The 18,379-nt window shown below is 39.1% G+C and overlaps 1 protein-coding gene across 6 annotated transcripts in view; it reads left to right on the top strand.

Moving 5' to 3' along the window:
- bcorl1 (BCL6 corepressor-like 1) overlaps positions 1 to 18,379 on the top strand; it is a 220,225-nt gene that overhangs the window by 157,844 nt on the left and 44,002 nt on the right. For all 6 annotated transcript variants that reach the window (XM_063060734.1, XM_063060733.1, XM_063060735.1 and 3 more), the window contains 2 exons: positions 8,130 to 8,210; positions 10,996 to 11,406. In XM_063060734.1, coding sequence (XP_062916804.1) covers positions 8,130 to 8,210; positions 10,996 to 11,406 — 492 coding nt within the window. The remainder of the gene's footprint in view (positions 1 to 8,129; positions 8,211 to 10,995; positions 11,407 to 18,379) is intronic.

Below are 18,379 nucleotides of genomic sequence, written 5' to 3'. Positions count from 1 at the left end.
TTCAGGGAAGTTATACTAGATTGATTACTGGAATGAAAGGATTTTACATAGAAATTATTGGAGATTAGAAGGATGAGAAGTGATGTCAATAAAAATGCTTGATTCTGAGGTGCCTTTCCAGGTAGATGCTATGAAAATATTTTTCCTCATAGGGGGGTCTGCAACTAAGTGTTTTTGTTTCAGAATATGAGTTTACCAATTTGAGATGGAGCGTAGAGGAATCTTTAGAGTTCTTTATCTAAGGGAGTTATGGAAGTTGAGTGACAAATAGGTTAAAATAGTTTAAAAAGGTTAAAATAGATTTTTGGAATGAGAGGGAAATGAAGAGTTACAGGATCAGACAGAAAAGTAAAGGTCAAGATTGGAACCACCCTAAGCTTATTTGATGGCTGAGCAAAGTCAAAGGGTCATATGACCCACTCTAGTTCTCACATCCTATGTTCTCATACCCCTTGGTTTCAACAGAATAGAGATCTTAATTTTCATGGAATATTTCATTATAAGTGCATATACTTATCCCTGTAAAACATAGGAGCATAGCCTTTAATGTGTGAATCATGTAATTCATGAAATTCAACCCAGCATATCCTGATGCCAGCCATACTTCTGGTTTTTTTTGCTCCATATGATGCTTATTGAGTGATGCTAATCAATTCTATAATATTTGTTTTGAGCTTCAGCAACTGAAATTTGGTCATATTTTTCATTTTGTGAGAAAATTATCAGCACTCACATTGAAATATAGGAGTATGATAGAAACTGGGTCAGGGCACCAGTCCTCAAATGTGCGCTTCACCATTCTGTAAGATCACAGTTGATCTTTCACCTCAGTTCAACTCTGCTCTACTTTGAAACTTCCAAAAGGTATGCATGCAACTGCTCGTGATGGCTGAGCAACTTCCACCAACTTTACGCACAATGGCAAAGAAGGAATTAAATACGACCTTTTGTTTTAATCTTTGAAAGATAAGACAGCCAGTCAGTCCTGTTGGTTTAGTTGCTGAGAGGAACAAGATAGGCCGTTTCATCAGCAGCGGCTTATCTCACTCCTCAGTAGACATAGAGAAATCATTCATTACTCCTAGAAGGCTCCTTAAATGTCATTCTGGAACCAAAGATTCTCCATTGAGAGAGATATAATTGCGTAACTCATAACTGTTCAAGCCTGAAAGGCCAAATCTGTGACTGTACTAAATTGTGAATAGGTTCAGCATCTGCAATGCCGTCCGTTTTTTTTTGGGACATGGACAGCACTAGTAAGGCCGTAGAATTTGAATAATTATTGGCATGCAGTGTTAAATCAAGTAGCTTCTCTTTATTGAGGGGCCAGTGACGAATTAGATGTTGTCAGAATCAACATCTTTGACAAATCATTCTTGTTCCATGGAACAGAATTTGGGAAAACATGATGTCATTCAAAAGTGGCACAAGTGCTGCACTTGCCCCTATACCTCCTCCCTCCTCTTTCACCACCATTCAGGGCTGCAAACAGTTCTTTCAGGTGAAGTGACACTTCCCCTCCAGTCATTCGGGCTCATCTACCATATCTAGTGCTTCTGGTGTAGCCGTCTCTTATCAGTGAAACCTGCTGTAGTTTGGAGGATTGGTTCATTGAACACCTTTGCTCTGTCCGCCATAAAAGGTAGGATTTCCTGGTGGCCACCTATTTCAATCAGATTTCTTATTCCCATTTGGAAATGTCAGTCTATGGCCTCCTTTACTGCCACGATGAGGGCAAACTCAGGTTGGAAGAGCAATTCCTTATATTCTCTCTGGGTAGCCACCAACATGATAGCATGAATATCGATTTCTCTAACATCCTAATTTTCTCTCTCCCTCTTCTCTTTTTCCGTTCCTCATTCTGGTTCTCCTATCACCTTACCTGCCCATCACCTTCCTTTGATGCCCCCCTCCATCCCTTACTTCCAGGGTCCACTGTCCTCTCCTATCATATTCCTTCTTCAGCCTTTTTATCTCTTCCGCCTATCTCCTCCCAGTTGCTTACTTCATTTCCCACCCACCTTCAACCTGACCTGGTCTCACCTGTCATCTGCCAACTTGTACTCCTTCCCCTCCCCCACCTTCTTATTCTGGCTTCTTCCCACTCTCTTTCTAGTCCTGATGAAGGAACTCTGCTATCTGTTTATTTCTCTCAAATATGCTGCTTGACCTGTTGAGTTCCTTTAGCATTTTGTGTGTGTGCTCTTGTAATGGTTAACTATATTTCTTCAATAGGCCTTCACTGGTGGATTATCATACAAATACCATGGATTCCACTTAATTGGACCAATGGTTAATCATTGGGACAACTCTTAAAGAACAAAACTAATCAAAAATAGCCAGGATTCCCTTTGTTTATTTGGGAAACTATGCTGATTAATTGGGCAGGAGACTGTTGCTGACTAGTCATAGTCATAGTCAGACTTTATTAATCCCGAGGGAAATTGTGTTTCGTTACAGTTGCACCAACCAAGAATAGAGTATAAATATAGCAATATAAAAACCATAAAAAATTAAATAATAATATGTAAATTATGCCAGGAAATAAATCCAGTACCAGCCTATTGGTTCAGGGTGTCTGACCCTCCAAGGGAGGAGTTGTGAAGTTTGATGGCCACAGGCAGGAATGACTTCCTATGACGCTCTGTGCTGCATCTCGGTGGAATGAGTCTCTGGCTGAATGTACTCCTGTGCCAAACCAGTACATTATGTAGTAGATGGGAGACATCATCCAAGATGGCATGCAACTTGGACAGCATCCTCTTTTCAGACACCACCGTCAAAAAGAGTCCAGTTCCATCCCCACCACATCACTGGCCTTACGAATGAGTTTGTTGATTCTGTTGGTGTCTGCTACCCTCAGCCTGCTGCCCCAGCACACAACAGCAAACATGATCGCACTGGCCACCACAGACTCGTAGAACATACTCAGCATGCTCCGACAGCACCAGTCGCATGCATGTCGTATGGCCGTTAGATACTACACCATGCTTAGAGCGAACAGTTTGAAAGTAGTGTCAATTGTGTGTGCATGTCTTCAAAAAGCAGTGATTCTTGTCACTGACAGTTGATAAGAAATAAGCAGGAAGACAATTTGGAACTCTTTTGTCACTGTGCTTTCAAGCATACAGGCTTGGAGATGGTAGAAACGGTAGGAAGTGAAAATGAAACAATTTCACTACTTCAGCAAGTTAGGAAGTATGAAGAAATTGAAGGTATTGACAGTCATCTTGAATGTTGCAATGAAACTGAAAATTTGGAGGATGCAGTCATTGATAGCATTGTATAAAAGTGGTCCACTATCTATACTGGGTGCGTACACTGATTTTGTTTATAATCAATCAAAAGAAGGTGCCAGCGTATGGTGGATGAATTCCTCTGTCAATAACTATTAGGAACTAATACACAATTTTATCGTGTAGTAGTATTGATAGTGCTTTAATTTGTTCTGTATTTCATTTAAATTTAAGTTTGTCAGTCAATTAAATGGTAACTTGTTTTTTTTTCTATACCTTTTTAACTATTTCCATGAAACTTCAGCTAATTGGTGCAGCTGCTTAATTGGCCCAAAATGTACTGGCCCCAATGTGTCCCAATTAACTGGAATCCTTTGTATTACCTTAAATAAAATTAATTAATTGATGAGCATGTACTTTTTCTTAGAGTACTGTAGGGATCTTGCAATGTTAGAATACAACATGGTTAGAAGAACATATAACTTTAATATTTGGCAAATTATTACAGCGTATATTTTGTATAAATGCTGGGTAACTCACCATATCCATTCCATTACTGTAATCCTAATATGGTGGAGGAAGTTGCAATTTAAAAAAAATACTTTCATGATCTGTCTGCTTTCAAGCATGGTGAGTAAGTACATGATAAAGGTTACAAAGGCACTTATTATTATTTCAAAGCCTTTCTCTTAGTGTGCACTTTTCAATGAAGCGTTGATTGAGTCAAGCCGAAGATTTTTCTGGAACATAAAAGTGATAGCAGCAACAAAAAATGAAACATAGTTTTATATTAATTAACCTAATGATTTTCCCTTTGTGAAAGCCTAACAAATGCCTCCCAGTGTAGCTAGAGTCAGTCTATTTTAATTGGTTAGTGTACATGTGGCACTGCAAAGTCTGTAAATCTGGCCCTAAATAAGCCAGAAGCGACAACAGCCTGTCAGACTGAGCCATTACAGCATGGTGCAAGGGTGGTAGAAGACGCTTTGATTTTTTTTTTGTGTGTGCTTAATGCCAGTATGTCAGCTGGTATAAACAGACTGTGAATTTGCTGTGACCAAGTTTATATTTGAAGTCTCCAGACCCATAATTCCTGTGAAAACAATTTCTTGCATGGCAGCAGTACGCTGTCTGTTGTTTGCTGTTTGGTCTATATGATAAAGCAATATAAATATATCCCTGCACTGCTGAAGCTTAAGAGAGTTTCCTTATCACAAGAATGTGTCAAAAGGTACACTATAACGAATAACTAATGACTGTGACTTGAATTTTAATTACCGATCTTTCATGGATTATGAAAGGTAAATCATGTTAGACAAATCTCTTCTGAGGTCGTGGCTCGTAGAATAGAAAAGATCAAGTTGATGGGCTGAATAGCCCCTTTCAGGTCATAAGGAAATAAATAATTGAAATATGAGAAATAATTGTAGTTTTTATTTGGATTTTCTGATGAAAAGTTGATAAGTGGAGTGTTTTTTAAATGTTGAGGGATTGGAAGATGTTGGTGTTACGAAAACCGGAAGTTCAAAGTAAATTTATTATCAAAGTACATGTATATCGCTATATATTGCCTCGAGATTCATTTACTTGTGGGCATTCACAGTAAATGCAAAGAAACACAATAGAGTCAATGAAAAATTGCACAAAACAAGATGGGCACAACCAATGTGCAAAAGACAACAAACTGTGCAAATACAAAATAGCAGTAAATAAACACACACACACACACACACACTGAGAACATGAGATGAAGAGTCCTTGCAAATGAATCCATATGTTGTGCGAGCAGTTCTGTGTTTGAGTGAGTAAAGTCAAGGGAAGTTATGCTCTTTGGTTCATGCACCATAAATCACTGAATGTTAATATATAGGCACATCAAACAATTAGGAAAGTAAGTGGTATGTTGGCCTTTGTTGGAAGTAAATTTGACTACAAGATTAGAGAATATCTTTTTGCACTTGTATAAGATTCTGTTGAAACCGCATTCTGAATATTTCTTACAATCTTGTCTTGCTCAGGTGAGGATATTCAGGTCATCGCCAGTCAATAGCAGGATTCTTTTAATGTGAACTGCTTGCATTGGAAATGTGGCTGCGATACGAGTCCCCAGGCAGCAGGAAATGCCCACAGCACCATGCTGCCAGTCTCCCAAACAGGCCCTCATATAGTTGAAGTCAGAAGTTTACATACACTTTAGCCAAATACATTTAAACTCACTTTTTCACAATTCCTGACATTTAATCCCAGAAAACATTCCCTTTCTTAGGTCAGTTAGGATCACTAATTTATCTTAAGAATGTGAAATGTCAGAATAATAGTAGAGAGAATGTTTTATTTCAGCATTTATTTCTTTCATCACTTTCCCAGTGAGTCAGAAGTTTACATACACTTTGTTAGTATTTGGTAGCCTTGCCTTTAAATTGTTTAACTTGGGTCAAATGCTTTGGGTAGCCTTCCACAAGCTTCTCACAATAAGTTGCTGGAATTTTGTTCTATTGCTCTAGACAGAACTGGTGTAACTGAGTCAGGTTTGTAGGCCTTGCTCGCACACGCTTTTTCAGTTCTGCCCACAAATTTTCTGTCGGATTGAGGTCAGAAAATGATGTCAAGTCTGGTTCATCCTTGGGAGCAATTTCCAAATGCCTGAAGGTACCACGTTCATCTGTACAAACAACAGTACGCAAGTATAAACACCATGGGACCACACAGCCATCATACTACTCAGGAAGGAGACGCATTCTGTCTCCTAGAGATGAACGTACTTTGGTGCGAAAAGTGCAAATCAATCCCAGAACAACAGCAAAGGACCTTGTGAAGATGCTGGAGGAAACAGGTAGACAAGTATCTATATCCACAGTAAAATGAGTCCTATATCGTCATAACCTGAAAGGCTGCTCAGCAAGGAAGAAGCCACTGCTCCAAAACTGCGATTAAAAAGCCAGACTACAGTTTGCAAGTGCACATGGGGACAAAGATCTTACTTCTTGGAGAAATGTCCTTTAGTCTGATGAAACAAAAACTGAACTGTTTGGCCATAATGTCCACCGTTATGTTTGGAGGAAAAAGGGTGAGGCTTGCAAGCCGAAGAACGCCATCCCAACTGTGAAGCATGGAGGTGGCAGCATCATGTTGTGGGGTGCTTTGCTGCAGGAGGGACTGGTGCACTTCACAAAATAGATGGCATCATGAGGAAGGAAAATTATGTGGATATATTGAAGTAGCATCTCAAGACGTCAGCCAGGAAGTTAAAGCTCGGTCGCAAATGGGTCTTCCAAATGGACAATGACCCCCAGCGTACCTCCAAAGTTGTGGCAAAATTGCTTAAGGACAACAAAGTCAAGATATTGGAGTGGCCATCACAAAGCCCTGACCTCAATCCGATAGAAAGTTTGTGGGCAGAACTGAAAAAGCGTGTGCGAGCAAGGAGGCCTACAAACCTGACTCAGTTACACCAATTTTGTCTGGAGGAGTGGAACAAAATTCCAGCAACTTACTGTGAGAAGCTCATGGAAGGCTACCCAAAATGTTTGACTCAAGTCAAACAATTTAAAGGCAATACTACCAAATATTAACAAAGTGTATGTAAACTTCTGACCCACTGGGAATGTGATGAAAGAAATAAATGCTGAAATAAATCATTCTCTCTACCATTCTGACATTTCACATTCTTAAAATAAAGTAGTGATCCTAACTGACCTAAGACGGGAAATGTTTTCTAGGATTAAATGTCAGGAATTGTGAAAAACTGAATTTAAATGTATTTGGCTAAGGTGTATGTAAACTTCTGACTTAAGCTGTATATGTGGGTTGTATGTTAGTCAGGTGTTTATGAACTGGGGAGGACCTGTTAGTCAATTGGGGAAATAAGTTTATGAAATTGATTTCTGGAATGGTGGATGTGTCATAGTAAGGGAGATTAACAGGCTGGTCCAATATAATTTCTTTGAAACATACACAATTGTTATGTGGTTTTGCAGAATAGGTATGGAGTTGATACTGGGAGATATAAAACAGGCAGGCCACATCAAGATGAGATGTAAGCTGTCAGGGCATGTACTTCACCCAGTGGATAGCAAATCTTTACAAATTCTGTACCCAAGAGAGCTTGTGGATATTCAGTCAGAGCGTATTCAGGAAAGCAATAGGTAAATTTTTAGAAATTACTGAAATTTTACAGAGTTGGAAGTAGTCTGTAAATTACCATTTGCTACCTAAAAAGAACTTCACTATTGCTAAACCAAAACAAAATGGACACCTCATTTGTTCTGGGATTTTTTTTGTATTTGCACAGTTTGTCTTCTTTTGCACATTGGTTACTTGCCAGTCTTTGTGAGTAGTTTTTCATTGTTTCTTTTGTATTTCTCCATTCTACTGTGAGTGCCTGCAAGGCAATGAATTTTGTAATATATCGTAACATATATGTACTTTGATAATAAATTTACTTTAAACTTTGATTTAAGCTAGCTTTGATGAGATAAGTGAAAGTAGCTCACAACCATAAACATGTATTTGGAATTCATTTTGCTTATGATACAGTTTTCAATAAATCCAAAATAGTGAGAAATGCAGTTATAAAACTGGTATAACAGCGAATGTGCAGAATAAGCAGGTACTATTGCAAAGGAAAGTCTGAGGTGGAACCTAATGTTGTGTTCTTTAATTCCCATTAATAATTTTACTACTTAATCTTATGCTTTTTTTCTGGAATTTTAATCATTACTCTAATTTGCTCATTGGAAGAAACTTAGGTCCAAATTTTAGCTTTTGAACAAAAATAAATTTTAGGCCGTTTGCTTTACATTTTATATAAATGTTCTTAAATGTAGAAACCCTGCAGAGAAATTTAATTATTGCATGAAATGTAAAGGTTATTTGCTTTTTTTACTTTAATAGATTTTACTCTGAAAAAAGGTAAAAATAATTTCAAGGACTTTATTCCAGTGGTGTTGAAAACTAGGACCCGCAGTCAGTCAGGTGAGTAAACTTCTCTTCAAGACCAGGGACAAATAACTAGAATGCTCCTAATGTTTTATATGAATACATAAACACTTCAACAAACACAATAAGACAGGCAACTTAATTTTTGTTTTGAAAGTTGCTTCGCGCAAAAAAATTATGCAGTGGTGGCAAAATTATGTTTCTAAGTTTTCTTTGCTGTATCCCCATCAACAGGACTATACCAGATTCCTGAAAAATTCTTGTACCCTTTGCTGTCCTTTTTCATTCATTGTGTGATCACTCTCACTGCACTGCACTGCACTCTTTAATCAGAATTGCTGCTTGCCATTATCTTGATTTCCTTGTCTTTTAGCTTAAACTTTTCAATCCTGCTGAGAAATAGATCTGTCAAAAAAGTTACCTTATTTCTTTTTCCTGATTTGAAGGATGTACAGTAGCTACTGATATAATCTAAAAGAAAACTTGCTGTGCTTTAAGTAGTGCTGTGAGTTATTTTACACGTGGTTGCACATGAAAATGCAAGAGGGACTCAGTTGAGCAGCATCAATGGAAGCAAAGGGGTGGTCGCCATTGCAGGTCAAAACCCAGCATCCTCAAGGTGACTATCCCTTTGCCCCACACATCCTGCCTAACTCACTGAGTTCCTGCAGCATTTTGTGTGTGTGTTTTTTCCCTCCACATTACAGCACCTGCAATCTCTTGTGTTTCCAAAGTCCAGTTAATATTTTGTTTTCTGGGCAGCACTGCCATAAGTGTGGCAGTTCCTAAAGCTAGATCCTGTGCAATGCTCTCTAGTTTTCAAAAGTGGGGACTGAACCTATAGCCCTGTGGTTCAAAGGCAAGAGTGTTAACACTGAGCTTGGATTAATGCATCATTTGTTTTGAAAGATTAATTCTAAATGCCTGCGGAACCTGTGGTTCTGTTAACTGAGTGCTATGCATGTGTGACAGAATAGGAATTATATGAAGCATGTTTAGCAATCTAGCTAGCAGGTACCGACAGGTCCTTTAAAATGTCTTACGAAATTTATTTTCATCGATCTTTAATAAGTTAAATTTCTCATTTACAAAATAAAATTTGAACCAATATTTTCACTTGGATTGTTATGGAAGTTCGATGTGAATGATGATTTACTGACTGCTGTTAAATTAATTTGCTTTGTGCAGCTTTTGGCATGTGCTGGTCTTTTTATTTTCCCAGGACGCATTGCTACTTTGCAACAGTTACAGAGATAGCGTCTCTTTCTTTACATTCCTAGTTCCTGCAGTAAAGTTTTTCATATTTATTTAAAGGAAAAAAAAAACAATGGTGAAAAGATTTTGAATCATTATTTAATTATATTTTAATGGAGCTTTTAATTTTGTACATGCAGACTTTTTAAAATATGGTGATAGACTGTTTCTCTGCTAATAGCCCACTCCACCAGTTTATGTAGGTTTCTCCTACTCTGTCTGTTTCTGTTCCTGGAAATGATACTGCTCTTTCAATATGCCAAGAGGCTTTCCCCTCCATTTTTACCATACTTCCTCGTGTACCTTTGATCTGTTTGACTCATCTATTTTCTTCCTGTTGTTCTGCTACCCACAAAGTTGTTGTAATTTTTGACCCCTAAAATCTGTGATGCCGAGTTGGATATATTTGACACAGAGGAAGCGTAATTATTTCCCACCAATATTTGTTAGATTATTTGAATTATGAAATATTCACTGGCTGCCATGTTGAATAAAGATAGTGTTCTGCTTTTCTCCATTACAAACCGTTTTGCTGAGCCTTCTCTCCAGTTCTGCCTAAACTCATCAACAAGTGCTAAAATTTCTTGGATTTCTAATAAGATTGAGAGCATTTAAACTTCCCTGCCATTTCCTCTTTATCATATTCACCAAATTAACTCTGCCTAAATACTGAAGGAATTTTCTTCTATAACTCTTGAACTCCTAGACATTTTATTCATGAGATATGCGTTCTTTTTCTTTTACTTCATTGCAGTTAACATAGCTAACCAAATGCTATTGCTGACCCAGTGCCGGCATCAACTTACTCCACTTGTATTGTCAAGGCAAGATCATTTCCGGCAATGATTTCTCTTTCCATCCCTACATTGTTGACTCTGGAATCACCCGTGGATCCATCAGTAGATCCCCCTTCTTTGCACGTTTGCCTGGAATGATGGAATGCAAACTTGAGCAGAAGGTCAAGAACTACCTCCACTTCTGTAATGTGGTTTACTCCATTATTGCTACAACCTATCTGTTATTATGACACCTCAATTTTGAAGTGTGCCCAATCCGATATTTTCTTGGTCAACTTTCCATTTCCTCCTGTCCTTGAAGCTGCATTCTCCCCAGTTTGCTGATTTTTTGCATCTGAGAGCCCAAGTCAAATTATTTCATAATGTTATCCTGTTTTTCTTAAAGATTGTAGTTGGTCTTGACTTGATTGATAGGTCTGATTCCATGCTCAAGCAACTCTGCCTTGCCCCACTGCACTTTGACAGGAGTACAAGAATCTGGAAGTTGGGGCTATCTGGTGGCTTCAAGAATCTCCAGTAAGATGTAGCAGACCAACGACATGACTAGATCTTTTTCTGCTTTTTCCCATACTCTTGAATCGATTGCAAGATTTCAGAGGCAGATGGTAATGAAAATCAATTTGGTGAAATTTTACTAGATATGTATTTTACTTAAGTCTCAAAGTAATTTGGACATAATCTCGCAGTTTCAGATTATTGTGAAATTCTCAAATCAGGAGATAATTCAAGTGTCTTTATATATTGCTTTGCTCTCAATTTTTATGTTGCAGAGAGTCAATGCGGCATATCAATATACTTAAGTTGTGATCAGACAGACAGTTCATTGGAAGAAAATCAGCGTATGCAAGAGGTAGTGGAAGATGATGTAAAGAATTCAACGGGTCAAGAACTATTTAAAACGGAGGGTAAAGAGACCAAAGAAGAAAGTGAGGCAGGAAGAAATGCCAACTTATTTACTGAAGTGAGTGAACAGGATAGCTTGGAACTACGTGACTTGAATTGCCTCTTAGAGACTGATGAGAATTTAAAAACTAATAATAAACAAAGCCCCACCATTAAGACACAAGTAAAAGGCAACAGAAAGAAGTTCCGGAATGAGGAAGATTCTGAACTATCTTTACAAGGAGGGGAGAAAAATCAAGATGGCATCGGTTTGCAAACAAGAAAGGCAGTTACTGCAGGTAAAATTTAGTGTCTTGAAAAGTGCATGAATTGTCATCATTAGAAATAAGTCTTAACACTTTGTTGGATGCTACTAATATTTGTATGTGGTGTATGGTGGTTGTCCATTATGTCCAACGATGACAGGAGACCTGTTTGGGAGAGTTTTTAAAGTTGAAAAGCCATTGCACTGGGGCAGTTCCACTCTCTCAACCTTAGAAATCTGAGTCCAGTGAAACGAACAAGCGTCACAAACTGGGGTCTTCCGTGGTTACAGTGGATGACCATGATGTTTTCCGTTCCGTCTCATGTCTTTTACTCTCCACAGAGTGTTATGATTCTGCCTTCCTGGCCTTTGGACCTTACTGTAGATTTCATCCGTCCAGTCCGCTGGAACTGCCTTTGCATGCTAGGGCAGGCCTGTCTCTCTCTCACCGGGGTGTGAGGCTGGTTTACCTTCACCTGGTTTAGCCCGCCATTGAAACAAAGTACTAGGGAGTGGTCCCTGTTGCATGCAGACAGCTACTTGGAGCCACAGGTGAGAGCTGTGTGTCTGCTGGGGACCAAAGGTGAGTGAGCTGCCCCACAACAAGCCCTTTCACCGGAGGTGCTACCCTCCCTGGATGCTCCATATACCCTGCCTCTAATTGTGATTAATTTGCACAATCGTTACTTTTATTGCTGTTTTTGACAAATGACGCTGATAAACATATCATAAGAAGTTTATGTGTTTTTTTTTGCTGGGAAATAGTTTTGGCTACAAAATTGGTGAAGTTCAACTGATCCTGCTGATCGGCACAACAGGAATTTGAATATCCAAGAACGTTCCAGTACCATTCACTCAAAATGCATCAGTTATCTACTCTATTATTTGAAAAGGCTGTCAGATATTTGAAAGTATATGATTAATGTGGGTCCACTTCCATCACTGATTCATGATTTAGATTTGTTTATCTCTGTTATGATAATGGATATAAGACCATTGGCTAGAAATTTGTCTGTCTCTCTTTGTGACTGTTAGTTAGATGGTGATGAGCATTTAGATCAATTTTGCCTGCCCTTAAAAAAAGTTGACAATTTGAAAACTTTTTTTGGGATATGTTCTGAAGGGAATCGGGCAAAAGGTTGCCAGAGAGATCATAGCAACAGAAAGTGTGAGAATCAGTAGATGGGGCACTGGAGGGTGAATTGTATGTGGTCAGAAGATTGGGAGAGGGAAGAATAGTGACATTCACAACACGCTGGAGGAACTCAGCAGGTCGGGCAGCATCAGTGGAAACGTCGACCGATCTTTTCCACGGATGCTGCCCGACCTGCTGAGTTCCTCCAGCATGTTGTGAGTGTTGCTTTGACCCCAGCGTCTGCAGATTATTTTGTGTGAAGGATAGTGACACTCACAAAGTTGACAAGGTGGTAAAGAAGGTGTATAACAAGCTTGCCTTTGTTGGTCAGGGCATTGAGTATAAGAGTAAGGAAATCATCTTGCATCTATATAAAACACTGGTTAGGCCTCATTTGAAGCACTGCATATAATTCTGGCTGCTCCGTTCGCAATAACAATATGGAGTCTTTAGAAAGGGTGCAGAAGAGGTTTATCAAGATGCTGCTGTGCTATAAAGAGAAAGAGGACATACCTGAGTCCTCCTCCTCATGCTTCTCCAGAAAGTCAGATATGTACATATATATATTACAATGGCAGTGATATCCTAACAAACATTCCATGTTAAATTGTGTCTGTCCCAAAACTTCAATTTAACAATTAGATGTTTACTTTGCACCTCATAGGAACTGCGTTCAAACAATATACGCTACACCATTTCTTGACAAATGCACTCCCTGCAAATGCCTGTATCATGCATACTAATTCTGAACAAGGAATTTTTCAACCTATTATGTCCAGTACGTAAACAGTATGTAAAGTATAACTTCTTCCCTCATTTCCCAGTTGAGTTCCCATCATCCTCTGAATTTCATAAAAATGTCATCCTTTCTTTTCCTTATTCCAACTTTTGTTGCCACAGTGATCAAATAGACTTTGTGGTTATGGCTTTCACCACCCCTTTATGCAAAAGCACCACTTTATTTATGTTGTTGATTTTAAGTGTCTGCCACCTCATTTCCTTCAACCCCAACATGGAGTGCAGCTCATAGGAAATGTACACACAGGCCTAGACCCTGCAGCCTCAACAGATGTTGTCCAATCGCAAGAAGAATGTCTGGTCTACAACTTGAAATACCCGTTTTAATAGATGTCAAAACTGAGAACTAATCAGAGCACAGACATACGTAATCAGGGTGTACTTCTTCGACCTATTCCAAAGCTAAAATGATAACAGCCATCTCAGACATGAATACTGATCATCTTAATGGACACCTGAAGGTTTTGGAGCATAAACAGAAAACATCTGAATGACCTGTCACTGGACCTTTTGAGCTATCTGTATAGATATGTAAGAAGCCCACTAAGGGATTGGCTGTGCTGGATTGAGTGTTGCGCAATGATCCAGAGGTGATAAGAGACCTAAAGGTTAAGGAACCCTTAGGGAACAGTGATCCCAATATGATCGAGTTCACTTTGAAATTTGAGAGAGAGAAACTAAATTCTAATGTTTCGGTATTTCAATGGAATAAAGGAAATTACAATGGCATGAGAGGAGAACTGGCCAGAGTTGACTGGAGAGGGACACTAGCAGGAAAGACAGCAGAAGTTCCTGCGAAAAATGAGGGAAGTGCAAGACAGATATAATCCAAATAAGAAGAAATTTTGGAATGGAAGAAGTACACTACTGTGGCTGACAAGTGAAGTCAGAGCCAAAATAAAAGGAAAAGAGAGGATATACAAGGAGGTCAAAGCTACTGGGAAGATAGAGGATTGGAAAGCTTTTAAAAACTTGCAGAAGGAAACTAAAAAGGTCTTTAGAAAGAAAAAGATGAATTATGAAAGGAAGCTGGTGACTAATATCAAAGAAGATACGAAAAGCTTTTTAAGTATATTAAGGGTAAAAGAGAGCCGAGGGTAGATACCTGTCAATAGAAAATGACATTGGCGATATTGTAATGAGAGACGCAGAGGAACTAATTGCATATTTTGCATCAGTCTTCACAGTGGAAGACATCTGCAGTATACCGGCCATTTAAGAGTGTCAGGGAAGTGAAGTATGTGTAGTGAAAATTACGACTGAGAAGGTGTTCAGGAAGCTTAATGGTCTGAGGGTGGATAAATCTCCTGGATCTGATGGAATGTACCCTCGGGTTCTGAAGGAAGTAGCTGGAGAGATTATGGAGGCATTAACAATGATCTTTCAAGAATCAATAGATTCTGGCATTGTACCGGATGACTGGAAAATTGCAAATGTTACTCTGCTATTTAAGAAGGGTGGGAGGCAGCAGAAAGGCAATTGTAGACCTGTTAGCCCGACATTAGTGGTTGGGAAGTTGTTGGAATCGATTATTAGGGGTGAAATTACAGAGTACCTGGAGGTACATGACAAGATAGGCCAAAGGCATCGTGGCTTCCTGAAAGAAAAGTCCTGCCTGACTAACTTACTGCAGTTTTTTGAGGAAATTACAAGCAGGGTAGACAAAGGAGATGCAGTAGATGTGGTGTACTTGGATTTTCAGAAGACCTCTGACAAGGTGCCGCACATGGGGCTGCCTAGCAAGATAAGAGCCCATGGAATTACAGGAAAGTTTCTAGCATGGGTGGAGCATTGGCTGATCAGCAGAAAACAGAGAGTGGGATTAAAGTGATCCTATTCTGGCAGGCTGCCAGTTACCAGTGGAGTTCCACAGGGTTCAGTGTTGGGACCGCTGCTTTTTACGATGTATGTCAATGATTTGGACTATGGAATTAATGGATTTGTGGCTAAATTTGCAGATGATACAAAGATAGATGGAGGAGCAAGTAGTGTTGAGGAAAGAGAGAGCCTGCAGAGATAGTTTAGGGGAATGGACAAAGAAGTGGCAAATGAAATACAATGTTGGAAAGTGTATGGTCATGCACTTTGGTGGAAGAAATAAATGGACAGACTGTTATTTAGATGGGGAGAGAATTCAAAATGCAGAGATCCAAAGGGACTTGGGAGTCCTTGTGCAGGATACCCTAAAGGTTAACCTCCAGGTTGAGTCAGTAGTGAAGAAGGCGAATGCGGTTGGCATTCATTTCTAGAGGTATAGAATATAAGAGCAGGAATGTGATGTTGAGGCTCTATAAGGCACTCGTTAGACCACACTTGGAGTATTGTGTGCAGTTTTGGGCTCCTTTTTATAGAAAGGATGTACTGATATTGGAGAAGGTTCAGAGAAGATTCATGAGAATGATTCCAGGAATGAAGGGGTTACTGTATGAGGAACATCTGGCAGCTCTTGGGCTGTATTCCCTGGAGTTCAGGAGAATGAGGGGGAATGGCCTCAACATTAGATTAGATATGGCAAAGTTATTTCCCATGGTAGGGGAGTCTAGGACAAGAGGGCACGACTTCAGGATTGAAGGACGTCCATTTAGAACAGAGATGTGGAGAAATTACTTTAGTCAGAGGGTGGTAAATCTGTGGAATTTGTTGCCAAGAGCGTCCGTGGAGGCCAAGTTATTAGGTGTATTTAAGGCAGAGATAAATAAGTTCTTGATTAGCCAGGGCATCAGAGAGTATGGGGAGAAGGCAGGGGAGTGGGGATGACTAGAAGAATTGGATCAGCCCATGATTGAATGGCAGGGCAGACTTGATGGGCTGAATGGCCTACTTCTGCTCCTGTATCTTAAGGTCTTATGGTCTAAGCCATAATATCTGCCAGTGCCACTGATATACATACAATCATACCTCATCTTGATCTTTTCTTAAAAAAGTTTACAGGCAAAGGGGAAAACCATGGAGGAACGACAGAAAAGAGTACACTGGGACCATATTCCACGTTAAACAATCCAAAATTTTGTGCCCATTCATTTCCCATCCACCCAAAACTGAAGACCTTACAAATGCAGTGCTCCCAACTCTCTACTGTTATTGCCAATATTGGATGACCAACTTTATGTCCTCTTATGTTAACCCAATAAACTATAACCTGCGTAGATATAAAGGTACTTCGCCCATTTCTACCAGTAATGCCGAAATCGGGGATGATTTAATAGCACCACAACATAATCTCAATGCTTGAGCTTGAACTTTATCTAGGGGTTTTAAGACCACTGGTGAGGCTGACCCATAAGCAACACATCCATATTCAAAGACAGATCTGATTAAAGCAATACGTATTTATTTCAGTAACTTCTTTCTCATGCCCCAATCACACCCAACTAAGTGTCTGAGCACATTAAGAGCTTTTTTACTCTTATTTAGAATTTTATTTACATGCACCTTTTATGTTATCCTTGTGTCCATCCACGTACCTAGAAACTTTACCTCTGACTCTTCTTTAAGAGATTTACTATGTAGCCTGAGATCAGTTGTTGGTGTAATGTCCCTTTTAGAAAAACAAATAACTTGAGTCTTTGCAACAGAAATTTTTAAACACTCACCGGTCCCTACTCCTCTACTTCATCGATAGCTGCCTGCATTTTCCTAACTGTATAACTTATATTCCTGCCTCTCTTCCACACAGCACCATCATCAGCATTTAATGATTTGGAAATGTTTGAGCCAACATTTAAGAAAACATCATTAATCATATTAAAAAGGAGTGGGCTACACACACTCCTCGGTAAAGTCCCATTCTGTAACTCATACTCCTGAGAAAATGTTGTTCCCACCCTAACTTGTATCTTTGTATCACATAAAAAATCTTAAATCCAATTTAACATTCTACCACCTATTCCTATCGTTTTGTGTTGTAACAGCAATCCTTGTGTCATTGACATACTGTATGCTTTCTCTACATCAAAGAAAATTGCTACCACTGATTCTTTAACTTGGACCTTACAAATATCAGATTCCAAACTTAACACCGAGTCCATGGTCATTCACCCTTTATGAAATCCAGTTTGGTATACACCTACTTTTCCACCACCTTCGGCAAAATAAGGAAGCTTACTATAACCATTCATTCCATTATCTTCCATACATGTGAAGTTAGCAAAATAGGACTGTAACTGGAAGGATCTAATTGATCTTTACCATGGTTTCAGTTTAAGGATAACAACTGCTAATTTCCATGAAGGAGGAAGTTGCCATTTACCCCATATTGTATTAAAGAATTCCAAAACTAACATAAGTCATGAATTTGGTAACCATGTAAACTGAACCTTTTGACCATGTCTGGATGCTTTGATGCCTATGTTGCTGCTACATGATTGGCTGATTAGATATTTGCATTAACAAAGAGATGTGCAGGTGTACCTAATTAAGGGGGCTACTGAGTGTAGTTTCAGGGGAGGCCCATTTAAGTAAGCAAAATTTTTTTCCCTCAGAAGATTGGGGTTTTTGTAGTTCACAACCCTAGAGCACTGTAAAAGTATAATCAATGGATATATTCAAGGCAGTGATTTATAAACACCAAAATCAAAAGGAGTCAAATAGTATAGGGAGAGAGAAGGAAAGTTATGTTGAGGCCATAAATTAATTATCTGTGATGTTACTGAATGGTGGAGCTGGCTGAAATGGACAACTGACGGATTCTTGCTTCTGTTTCTTAGTCCTTATAAAAAGGAAGAATAAGACAAGATATTTGGAGCATAGTATGAGAATATGGAGAAAATAGGGGACTTCCGGTAGCGCTCATGGAGTGAAGTCGCGTTCTTGACTCGCTCCATTACCTCTGAGTTTTTTTTCTTCTGATCAGCTATATTTAGTAACCATTAAGGCATTAACTTTTACAATACTTTGAATTAAATTGGGCTCTTCGATAACTGGTTGCGTTTAAGATCTGCTATGTCTAAGAATGGGAAAAACGGGAAGAATGGCAAACCTCCGGTTAAACCGAAAGGTACCGATTTCCCTCCGACTGAACCACCGGTGACTTTGAAAGCTATATCGGAGTTAATTCAAAGGGAAATTTCAACCT

Source organism: Mobula hypostoma, chromosome 10 (assembly GCF_963921235.1).
Source record: "Mobula hypostoma chromosome 10, sMobHyp1.1, whole genome shotgun sequence".
Classification (NCBI taxonomy): Eukaryota; Metazoa; Chordata; class Chondrichthyes; order Myliobatiformes; family Myliobatidae; genus Mobula; species Mobula hypostoma.
This window is presented reverse-complemented; position numbering and strand designations above follow the sequence as displayed.